This window comes from Acinonyx jubatus, chromosome C2 (assembly GCF_027475565.1).
Source record: "Acinonyx jubatus isolate Ajub_Pintada_27869175 chromosome C2, VMU_Ajub_asm_v1.0, whole genome shotgun sequence".
In the NCBI taxonomy this organism is placed as follows: domain Eukaryota; kingdom Metazoa; phylum Chordata; class Mammalia; order Carnivora; family Felidae; genus Acinonyx; species Acinonyx jubatus.
The window spans coordinates 14,430,740-14,443,160 of record NC_069384.1 but is presented as its reverse complement, the minus strand read 5'-3'; the positions used below and the strand labels follow the sequence as shown (position 1 = coordinate 14,443,160).

General features: G+C 36.6%; 2 protein-coding genes across 2 annotated transcripts; both read right to left on the bottom strand.

Moving 5' to 3' along the window:
- Window positions 1-616: 616 nt before the first annotated feature.
- Window positions 617-1,049, bottom strand: LOC113594435 (keratin-associated protein 19-8-like). Its single transcript, XM_027041803.2, has one exon. It carries the CDS (start codon window positions 1,023-1,025, stop codon window positions 834-836), a length of 192 nt encoding a protein of 63 aa, XP_026897604.1. The 5' UTR covers window positions 1,026-1,049; the 3' UTR covers window positions 617-833.
- A 4,028-nt stretch (window positions 1,050-5,077) lies between these two features.
- Window positions 5,078-5,583, bottom strand: LOC113594434 (keratin-associated protein 19-4-like). The gene has a single exon (XM_027041802.2). It carries the CDS (start codon window positions 5,511-5,513, stop codon window positions 5,322-5,324), a length of 192 nt encoding a protein of 63 aa, XP_026897603.1. The 5' UTR covers window positions 5,514-5,583; the 3' UTR covers window positions 5,078-5,321.
- Window positions 5,584-12,421: the final 6,838 nt, after the last annotated feature.

Below are 12,421 nucleotides of genomic sequence, written 5' to 3'. Positions count from 1 at the left end.
TTGGAAAGGTGATTTACTTTCATAATGAGCTTAGTGATATGGTTTGATCTATTATCATTTGATTATGGTTAAAATAAAACAACCAAATAAATTTCTAAATAAATGGAATTATTATGCATTGTACTAAATTGAAAAATGTGAGTTGAATAACCTAAAACACATATATTTGATAAATAGATATGATGCTGTTATCGACTTAAATCTAAATATTATCTAAGTAAAAGCAAGAGATTGAAAAATATTAAATTGCTAACCTTTCGAAACATTTTTTTTTCATTTTGGTCTAGAATTGTTAGTTTTTAAATTTAGCTGCATCCATGTTTGTGAAGTATATGAAAAAAAATTTTTTTTCTTCTAAGCCCAGCTTCCTTCATTGACAATTTAGTGCAACTGTCCTTTCAGTCAGTCTCCTCTGAATCTTAGAGATTCTCAATGTGTACAGCAGGTAAAATCCAGTTGTCAGGCTCTATCGTTTCACACTTAATCGGGTAACAGTCCACAGTCTACTGACATGTCTTATAGGGCTAAAAATTAAAACAGCACATCACTTCCACATAACTGAGTTCCATGAACAAAACAAAAACCATATTTTGTTTTCAAATTTAACCTTTTATTGGCAGGTGAACAGATAATCCAATGCATTATAAGAGCAAAACAGAAGAAGATTCTAGAGTTATGTTGAAGATGTAGGCATTAATTGAAAAATTCAAAATTCTGAGAAGCCACATACTTTCGTGCAAATAATCCCACCGTGATATTGGAAGTTCATATACTGAACATCAATTTGGGGAAGTCCCTTATAATTTCAGATGTTGGTTTACTGGCACAGTCGTTTAGTAGAAGCCAGAGAACCCATATCCTCCATAACACAGTGGGAGGCAGCAGCCATATCTGTGGCTTCTCCAGCTCCAGCCACAGCCCAGTCCAAGGAAACTTGCACATCCCCAGCCACAACCATAGCCTGGGCCCCCAAAGCCTCCGTAGCCGTAGCCCAGGCCTCCATAGTAGTTGCTGTGATGGCTCATGGTGTCATGGGTGATGAGTTGTTTCTCTGTTCAATAGAAGATCTTGAGTGTGAATTTCAGCATGCGTAGAGGGATACTTACATGCCCTGAGCAGACCAGGTGATAAAAACACATGCTACCTAGTTTTGTGTCATTCTGTGTGTTACCTGTCTGACACGATCCTGACATGAAGAGGCCCTCGAGCTCATCAAAGTGTTTGAGCTTGCTTTGCTTATGTAGTCATGGTGTCCCTTAAACATACTGCATCCCTTTTATGAGAATGGATCGCTGCACTTTCAAAGTCTGAACATCCCAGGCTAAATAAAATTCCTCATAACCAGACATATTGCATAACACAGTTGCTAGTGTTGTGTTTTAAAATTAAGGATTGCATCATCTCTGGCTTTCCTTGAATTGTCATTCTTCACTTATAATTAAATGAAAGAAATTAGTTAAATTCAATTCAGCACAATTTATTATATCCTTTTAAAGGCACCTAATACCTCATGGTAAAGTCTTTTTTCAAAGCCAAAGAAAAGAAACATTTGAAAGCCTGGGAGTATCTGTTCACCTGCTGTGAACATCAGTAGAGAAGTTCAGGAAAAAAAAAAGTTGAAAGAGAGTCGTCTTTGTTCTATTATTTTATAACATGGAATATCATAAAAAATATTCTCTGTTTTGATTTTGCATACTAGCTTAGAAAATCAGTATTTGGGTTAACAACATGAAGTAATATTATTCAAATGTTAAAGGCAGATCAGAGTAATCAAAATGTGTTTCATAAGCAGCATTAAAAAAATAAATTCAAAATTCCTTTTTTTCACATCCCGAGCCCCTTTCTTGCATATCATATACCCAAAAATATAGATTACATCTGCCTCTCTGCCTCATAGACACCTTTTCCTCCCTTTCCACTAATCTATTATTTACCCTCTTATTCAATCAATTTTCCAGTATCACTTGCCTCAGTTCCTCTAAATTCCCTCTAAGGTCTGAGCAGTGAAATAAAGAAACATATACAATTTATCTTTGGCTTCCCTCCATTTTTATCCAGTTTTTACCGAAATTCTTCTATATATATCGTCACTCTTACTATAATAGTTTTGTCCTTGTATTCTCTTTGCTTATTGTGTGTTTATTTTTTTTTCTATTTCAGAAAACAGCTAACTTGTATCTGCTAAGATATGAAATGCTTATTAAGATCTTAGATGCTGAGAAAAAAAAATGCCTAATTCTCCATGAAATTCAGTAAGAGGCTGTTAACATTTAGAAGGTCTTCAGGGGTGCCTGGGTGGCTTAGTCGGTTGAGCAACCGACTTTGGCTCAGGTCTTGATCTCATGGTTCCTGAGTTCGGGCCCCACATCAGGCTCTGTGGTGACAGCTCAGAGCCTGGAGCCTGCTTCAGATTCTGTGTCTCCCTCTCTCTCTGCCCCTCCCCCCCCCACACTCAGTCTCTCTCTGCCTCTCAAAAATAAAGAAAACTAATAAAAACATTTTTAAAAAAAGAAGGTCTTCAGAATCTCCAAAAATATAGGTATAAAAAGACAGAGTGGAGAAAGCATGAAGCGAAGCAAAAAGTCCTTCAGCTTACTTGGAGAACTTAATCACCTATGTGCAAGGCTGATTCAAATCCTGGTTGAGTCCTGCCAGATACGCTCTTCAACTGAGCATCTAAATTCTTTTTCACCTTTCATGGAATCAAATACACTGTTCAGCTTTTGTTGAGCTTATAAGCAATTATCAGATGATGCATTTTCCCAGCTGGACTTGTTGACTGCTGTGCAAATACTAGCAGGAAGTAGAAAATCAATGAGGAAGAGTCAAATGGATGAATGCACTCTAGGGTTCTTATAGGTAAGGATCATGCCTTCCGCAGACATGGGTATCTCTATGAATGTATCTGAGGATTTAAAGGAAGAACCGGCTCAAATAGTTTTCTTAGTTTAGAGAAGCTCATAAGCCATCATTTCACTTGCTTTTTGTTGTTGTTGTTTAAAGCATATTGTAAAATACCCAAATCTTAACTGTACAAATTAGTGATATTTTGCTTTAATTCACAGACCACCTAGATCGATTACACCCAAGCTGCCCAGATTTTCTCTTGACCCACCAGTTAGTATTCCTGCCTAGAAGTTTGCCTGTTTTGGATGTCATATGAATGAAATCATAAAGTATACCAGCACTTTTCTCCCCTGAAATACTTTGTACATCACTGTCTCTGTGAGATAGATGCATCTTTGTTGTTGCATGTAACGTTAGTTTTGTTGTTTTCATTGCTGCAAAGTAGCCCATTGTATAACTAGAGCACAATTTATTTACTATTTTGCTCCAGTATATCTATATTTGAGTAGTTTCTCTTCCTCCCTTCCTCCCTTCCTCCTTTCCTCCCTTCTTCCCTTCCTTCCTTCCTTCCTTCCTTCCTTCCTTCCTTCTTTTCTTTCTTTCTTTCTTTCTTTCTTTCTTTCTTTCTTTCTTTCTTTCGAATCAAGTCTCTATGTACCTTCTAATAGAGACCTTTTTTGTAGACCTAAGCATTCCTTTACTTTGGGTATACACAGGAAACACATTGCCAATTTATACTATATATATTTAGCTTCAGCAGATTCTGCCCAAGATTTTCCAATACAGTTGCTAAATTTACTGTACCACCAGCAATCTATGAGAGTCCCAGATTTTCCACATCCTTACCCACATTGACCGTTTCAGAGTCTTAATCTGATCATCCTTAGGGTCCATAGTGTTATTTGAATATTAGTTTAATTCGGTTTTGCTTGATCAATAATGGCACTGGGAATTTAACATATCTTTACAAGCCACTTAGATATCCTTTCTTTTGAAATGCCTGTTCAAGTATTTTGTCCATTTTTAACTGGGCTTATTTAATGTTAATCAATTAATCAATATTTTATAATTGATTAGCGGGAACTCTTTACATTTTGGGGTAGTGGCATTTTATCAAACTTATACATTAAAATTATTTTCACCTGGTTTGTGGCTTGAATTTTTCTACTTTACATTCTGTTTATACAAGAACACAATGTTGTAATATAACGATGTCTAATTTAGTCATCTTTTTCTTTTATGTCTAATGCTTTGGGTTCCAATTAAATTTTTTACTACATCACACATTGTTATTTAATTCTTTCTGTCTGCCTTCTTCAGAACTTGTTCCGTTTTCATTGATCATTCTAAACACGAAAAACAGTCAATAACTTGAATATCTCATTCTCATTAAGTCAAGCTGAAGCTATAAAATTACAAATAAATCAGACAGGTTTCAGTGTGTCACACTTTGCCCATTTGACCCTTCCAGATGTGCATCAGTTGTGTGATGTGTTGTTCCCAACATAAGCAGTAGCTTTTCCCTGGAAAAAAGATGTGCTGGAGAATTTCCCTAACTCCAGCAGAGACCCATAAAGGCAGTCATTTCAAATTCTAATAATATAATATTATACTAGGAATGTCAAATACCTGCTCCAAGCCATGGTATGGATTTTTCTTCTTTAGAACTACAGAAGGCCTTTGTTCAAATTCTGGAGAATTACTATTAACCATTAAGAAAATAGAACAGTTCTTGAACCCTGTCACGCTAAGTAGTATAGTCATCCAGTGGAGTCCCCAAGCTATTACTTTCTCTGATCTGGCCAATGTAAAGCTAATATAATATGACTGGGTTGACTAAAAGGTTAGGTCTTACCATTTGAATCTGACTGAACAAACGTACTTTTGTGTTTAGCAAACAAGTCTGAGTCTTTCAAAATCCATCCTTAATATCGGAAATAGCATTTGAACTTGACACTGCTTGCTAGTTAATTTTTTTCAGATCCAGATAAACCAGAAATTAATAGGTTCAAGATTCTAAATCAAAACTAACACCACTGAGCAAAATTAGGTGGCTATTGTGGAAAGCGGATTAATCCTCATAAACTCTGTGTTTATATTGCTATGATCATTGCAGGGACCGATAACCAGGAGTTTAGGACTGTTTCTCTGAAAGGACACAAGAAGAGAAGCACACTGTGAAAGGGAAAATCAGAATTGAGTTAAATAAATAAATAAGATAAGCCATAGCTTCCATTTTAAGTGAGGATAATTTATTGCAAAGGAAACAGGGAAATTCCACAGTTACAAAAGTGAAAATAGGGGGCACCTGGAGACATGAAGCAGGCAAAGAGAAGATGATAATTATTCCTAGACTCTAAGATGCTAAATCCGTTGATCTTGGCTTGGTCCCAGCTGATACTGTTTGGTTCAAATGTTGGTTGATTTGAGTTATGAACCTGTAGCCTCAGATGTTCGAATTCCAGGGCAGGGTCTCAGTAGAAGCTAGAGAACCCATATCCGCCGTAGCACAGTGGGCGGCAGGAGCCATGTCTGAGGCCTCCCCAGCCCCAGCCACAGCCCAGTCTGCGGAAGCTGCCACATCCCCAGCCAGAGCTGCAGCCCAGGCCACCGAAGCCTCCACAGCCGCAGCCCAGGCCTCCATAGTAGTTGCCGTAGTATCTCATGGTGTCAAGGGTGTTGAGTTGGGTTTGCTATTCAAGGCAAGATCCTGAGTGTGAATGTCAGCATGGATGGAGGGAGGCTTATATACCTTGGTCAGAGCATGTGATAAATCACGTGTGTACCCTCCTTTTGTGTCATTTTTCTAATTACCTCCCTGACAACAATGTATTCATTCATTGTCCCCTGACACAGGGAGAGGCCCTAACACTCATTAAAATGTTTGAGATCGCTTTGGTGCCTCATCAGGGTGGCCTCTAAATGTTATTGCATCACTTTATCAAATTATGTTCCATACTTTAGACATACGTAATTTTATTTGTCAATTATACCTCCAGAAAGCTGGCACAAAAAGTTATGGGATCACTTCATATGAAGGAATGAAGTATCTTCAACAGCAGGATATATCAGACCCCAAATAGAATTCTTCACAGGTAGCATGCCAATCATATTTCATAGCGTTGTGTTTTTCATTGAAATATTTCTTCATGTCTGGTTATCTTTAGATTGCTATGCTTCATCTCCAAATTACATCAAAGAAATGGGTCAAATTCAAAGCTCTACAATCTATCATGTTCTTTCAAAGCATCTTATTCCTCAATCTAAAAAAGTGAGGTATTTATCTCTTTCAGTGCTGAGGAATGTAAACATTTGAGAGCCAAGAACAATCAGTCTGACTGTTGTAATACCGGTAAGGAATTCTAGAAAAATAAAATAAATAAAGGATCTACTTTTTTTTCTGTAAGTTTTAGAACGTTGGCCATGACTGCTGACCTACTTTATACTTTTCACATTTGAAAACTAAAAACCGTTTTTGCTTGCTACAGTTGATGAATCAATATCGATATATAATCATTAACTAAAATCCATAGTTTAAATTTCATTCTGTGTGTTGTACAGTTTCATGGGCTTTGGCAAGTGTGGGATAAAATTGTTCAGAAACCGAAGGCAAAACACAGTAATCAAAAATGTATAATTGTTCAGAAACCGAAGGCAAAACACGGTAATCAAAAATTTATTTCAGAGTAGCTTTAAAAGCTGATTAAAAGTTATCCTCCCAAATCCTAGCCCTCTTCTCTTAGACATCTCTCCAAATTGCCTCCCAAAATACAGATTATATCTCCGCTCTATTTTTACATTCACTGTTTCCTCCCGTTGACTCGCCCATATATCTAACATACAATCTCCTTTTTTTAATTAATGCACTATTTTTAGTGCAGTTTTAAGTTTACAGAAATATTGAGCATAAAGTACAGAGTTTCTACAGTATCCACACACATGTACACATTTCCCCCTATTATGAAACATCTTGAATTAGTATGGTGTGTTAATTACAATTAGTGAACCAATATTGGTATGTCATTATTAACTGAAATTTAAAGTCTAGGTTAGGGATCACTCCTTGTGTTACACTATGCATGTCATGTCACCACTGGTCCCATGCGGTAATTTCACTGCCTTAGCAATCCTCTGTGCCCCACCTATTTCTCCCTCCCTCCCCCAGACACTTGCTGCCACTAATCTTATTGTCTTCATAGCTTTTCCTTTGCCAGAATGTCATTGTTGGAGTCATATAGTATGTAGCTTTTTCACATGGACTTCCTTCACTTAGCAATAAGCTTTTATGATTCCTCCATACCCTTGTGGCTTGAAAGCTCATTTCTTTTTATCACTGGATAATATTCCACATTGTCTGGAGGTACCACAATTTGTTTATCTCTTCCTCTACTGAGGGAGTGTTGATTGCTTTCAAGTTTGGGCAATTAAGCATAAAACTTCTATAAACATTTTTGTCCAGGTCGTTTTGTGTGAGCATAAGTTTTCAACGTTTATTTATTTTGGGACAGAGAGAGACAGAGCATGAACGGGGGAGGGGCAGAGAGAGAGGGAGGCACAGAATCGGAAACAGGCTCCAGGCTCTGAGCCATCAGCCCAGAGCCGGACGCAGGGCTCGAACTCACGGACCGCGAGATCGTGACCTGGCTGAAGTCGGACGCTTAACCGACTGCGCCACCCAGGCGCCCCGAGCATAAGTTTTCAACTCATGTGGGTGAAGACGGGGAGAGTTAGTGCTGGATCTTATGCATAAGACTCTGTTTAGCTTTGTACAAAACTGCTAGACGGTCTTCCAAAGTGGCTGTACCATTTTGCATTTGATCAGCAATAAATGAGAGTTCCCATTTCTCCACAACCATGCTAGCATTTTGTTGTCCGTGTTTTGATTTTAGCCATTCTAATAGGTATGTTACAACCTCTTCTAGAATATCATCCAGATTCTGTCCCCCATTAACCATTAGGCTACAGTAGCTGCACAATATTGCAAAGTATGTAAAATTTCTCTTTGCCACCCATCAATTTTCATTCAGTCTATAGCCAGTCCCTTCTCTTCCTTCCTTTTGTATCTTTACTTTCAAAATAACAGTTTTCCATTTATGTGCCTTTTGCCTATTCTGTGTGTGTGTGTGTGTGTGTATTTTCTTCTCAGGAAATACCATACTATACTCTACTAAGATGTCAAATGTATGTTGCTAAGATTTCACTATTTAAAAAATAATCCAAATCAAAGTGCTCAGTCAAATTCAATAAGATAACATTATATATGGGCAATGTCTTCAGAATCTCCAAAATGTAGATATAATGTTAAAGGATAAAAGGTAGAAGAAAGAAAATTGTGAGCAAAAGTTCCTTCTGTAGTGCCCTTAATTTTAGACTTTGTCTTTAAGTTCTTGAGAATTTTATATGGCCTCAAATATAGTGCTCAGGTTTTCCTCATTTTATACGTAATTTTCAAATAATGCAATTTCCCAACTGGATTTGATTATGTCTCTTTAACATCTACTATGTAATAACAATTAAAAAAACAGGGGTGCCTGGGTGGCTCAGTTGGTTAAGCGTCTGATTTTGGCTGAAGTCATGATCTCACATGAGTTTGAGCCCCGAGTCGGGTTCTGTGCTGACAGCTCAAAACCTGGAGGCTGCTTTGGATTCTGTGTCTCCGTTTCTCTCTCTGCCCCTTCCCTACTCTCTTTCTCTCTCTCAAAAATAAATACATGTTAAAATATTAACAAAAAATAATAATAAAAGTAAATAAATAAGTAAGTAAATGTTGAAAGAATGAATGAATTCTAAGGTCTGTAAAAATAAACACCATGTTTCTCACACATATGGGTAACAACTCTCTGACTGCATCTTAACAATAGGGATTTAAAACAGGAAAAAGTTCTGGGGCGCCTGAGTGGCTCAGTTGGTTAAGGGTCTGACTTCGGCTCGGGTCATGATCTCACAGTTCATGAGTTCAAGCCCCGCGTCAGGTTCTGTGCTGACAACTCAGAGCCTGGAGCCTGCTTCAGATTCCATCTCTCTCTCTCTCTCTGCCTGTCCCCCGCTCACCCTCTGTCTCTCTCTCAAAAATAAATAAGTACTAAAAAATTTGAGAAAAATATAAAATAAAATAGGAATAATTTCAAATGGCATTCTGTCTTTAGAGCAATGTATAACCATCCTTTCATTTGCATTGTTTTTCAAGCATAATAATGAATTATAAATTATATACAAATTTAGGCATAAAATCTAATGAATCCTTGGGGCACCTGGGTGGTTCAGTCGGTTACACATCCAACTCTTGATTTCAGTTCAGGTCATGATCTCACAACATTCGTGAGTTGGAGTCCCGAATCAGGCTCTGCCCTGACAGGGTGGAGCCTGCTTGGTATTCTCTCTCTCCCTCTCTCTGCCCCTCTCCTGCTCTCTCTCTCTCTCTCTCTCTGTCTCCCTCTCTCTCTCAAAAATAAATAAACACTTAAAAATTTTGATGAATTATTGCAAATGTGCATACACTTCCTATATCAAGCATACCTTAATGCCTAAAATGTTTCTATTATTACTTTTTGGTCAATATCACACTATAAAAATAACCATCCTTCTAGATTTTGACAACAGCTTCAGTAGGTCTTATCAATAATTTCCCAAAACTGTTGTTAGGTTTACAGTCACACCAGCAATGTAAGATTTTCGGTTGCTTTAAATCTTTGGCAATACATGTCAAGCTATTTAATTTGATCATTCTTGTGGGCATGTAATAATATCTGAATATTGTTTTAATTTGTTTTTTTGATCTGACGAGTAATAATAGTGGGTGCCATTAAATATGCTTTTTGATCATTTAGATATCCTCTTTTGTGAAGTGTCTTTTCAAGTGTTTTCTTCATTTTTAGTTCAGTTTATAATATTTTAGTATTGACTTGTAAGAGCTCTTTGTAGACTTGAATACTGACATCTTGTCAGATCTATATTCTGGAATATTTTCTTCCTGTATATACCTTATTTTTTTAACTTTAACATGATGTCTATATATGAAGAGAATTTCTTAATGTAATGGGTATGGTATGTTAACTTTTTAAATGTTTATTTATTTTGAGAGAGAGGTTGTGTGAGCAGGGGAAGGGGCAGAGAGAGAGGGAGAGAGAGAATCCAAGCAGGCTCCGTGCTGTCAGTGCAGAGCCAGATGCAGGAATCCATCTCACAAACCACGAGATCATGACCTAAGCCAAAGGTGAGAGTTGGATGCTTAACCAGCTGAGCCACCCAGGCGCCCCTGATTCATTAATTTTTAAAAATCTTATGTTTTATGTGTTTTCTTGTCTTAATTAAGAAAGTTTTGGCTGCCTCACACTTATTCTTTAATTCCTTTGCTCTCTTCAGAATTTGTTCCGTTTTTATTGTTCATCCTAAATTAAAAGACAGTTGTAATTTGAATATTTCATTCTCATGAAGTCATTGGAAGCCATAAGAACACAAATAAATCAAACAAGCTTAATGCTGTCACACTCCTATTGGATCAGATAGCTCTCTCAGTTGTGCAGCTGACGATCCTGTGATGGATTTCTTCTGGACAAGTGACAGCTTTCCCTGGAAGGAAATGTGTTCTAAAGTTTTTCTCTTAATTCTAACACAAAGCAATGCAATCTAACAATAAGAGGTATGCTAATATGCTAAAGCTGCATTATACTAAGAGAGTTAGTTTCTCCGATTAGTTATTGATTTTTTTCTTTAGCTATATAAAGTTTTTTTCAGACTATGATATGATTATCCAGTTAGGGGGGAAATAGTTTCATGTGAAATTATGTTTCACTCAGTGAAACTAAAGCATACAGTCCTCTAATGGTGACCCTAAAATATATATACCTTGATCTATACACAGTGATGCTCCAACACATCTCCTGAATTCACTGAAAGGATACAATCTGGCTGAGCAAATTCATCCATATATTCAGTAAACAAGTCTGAGATTTTCAAATGCATTATAATAAGTTTTTTAAGGAGAGTTTGGATTTTGCCCTATTACTAATTGTTTTTACTGTGATACAGCTAAATTAGAAACTGATAGTTCAATCATATGATATTTGTGTTTCTGTGCCTGACTTATTTTGCTTAACATAATACAGTCTAGTTCCATCCACATGGCAAGATTTCATTCCTTTTGACGGCTGAGTAATATTCCTTTGTATTTATATACTGCATTTTCTTTATCCTTTCATCAGTCAATGGACATTTGGGCCCTGATTTCACTCGTAAGTGGAATTTAAGAAACAAAATAGATGGACATAGGAGAAGGGAAGGAAAAATAAAAACGGCAAAACAGAGAGGGAAGCAAACCATAAGAGACTCTTAAACACAGAGAACAAACTGAGGGTTGCTGGAGGAGAAGTGGGTGGGGGGTTGGGCTAAATGGGTGATGGGCATTAAGGAGGACACTTGTTGGGATGAGCATTGGGTGCCATATGGAAGGGATGAACCACTGAGTTCTACTCCTAAAACCGATACTACGCCGTATGTTAACTAACTTGAATTTAAACAAATAAATTTAAAAAAAGAGAAATTGGTAGTTCAAGATTCTACATCAGAAATTTACAAATCAAAATAAATGGGTGTGGTCAATCAGCTGTGATAATTAAGCTCTTTAAAGATGCATAACCAGAACAAGATGCTTTATTTGAGAGCCCTCAGGAAGGGAAGTATGCGATCTATGTGAGAGTAGGCATGGCAAAGTAGACTGCCTGGTGTTCAGTGACATTTGTTCTAGTCTTATGTTCTATTTCTCATGCCATTCTTGATCCGTAGCAATCCATTTCACTTTCTGGAGTCCTTTCCCATCCAAGATGGCATTACAGTGAGCTTTATAGGGATCCTACCAGCTTTAAAAATCTATTGGTTTTATTGAATTTGGTTAACTCAAACAAGGATATTCACTTTTTTTTTACTACCTATATATATATATATATATATATATATATATATATATAATTGGCGAGGGGGGAGATAAATTATGATATTATTATGTCTTTTTCATCGACAAGTATTTATTTGAATTACTAACAAGAAATGGCTCACTCTTTGAAGGTCAATGTTACAAGACACTTGCTATAATGCATAAAGTTCAGGTTGGTCACAGCTTTACTACAGATTACTTTACAAGTGATGACAGTGATTTTTAAGTTTCCATGATGAATAACAAAATATTTCAAGGTTCAGACAATATTGAAGAATAATACCTTGCCCCACCATGGAGGACCATGAGGAAAATAGGATAGAGCTTCACAAAAAAATGTTTATTTTCACTGTATATTTAAAGATATATTTTATTCTATCACTGTTTTTTTCTTATAACTAAAAGGGCTAAATAAAAATAAGTTAAACTAAACAAAAAATAGTTATTTTTCACATCGGCCTTACTTTAGCCATAAAATATGTAAAGTTAATAGTTCAGTACTAAGTTTAAGTACCAGTGTTGTCTAACTAAAAGCATTGAATAAGATGTGGTGTAGTGTTACAAGGAAAAAATCTTCATTTCAACTGAGTATTATGGTTTGCACATATCTATCTAACCATATCTAGCCATATGGGTAAAAGATGT

Bases quoted from the DNA above. Each gene is read 5' to 3' on its own strand.
- LOC113594435 (XM_027041803.2), bottom strand. From the start codon at position 1,025: ATGAGCCATCACAGCAACTACTATGGAGGCCTGGGCTACGGCTACGGA.
- LOC113594434 (XM_027041802.2), bottom strand. From the start codon at position 5,513: ATGAGATACTACGGCAACTACTATGGAGGCCTGGGCTGCGGCTGTGGA.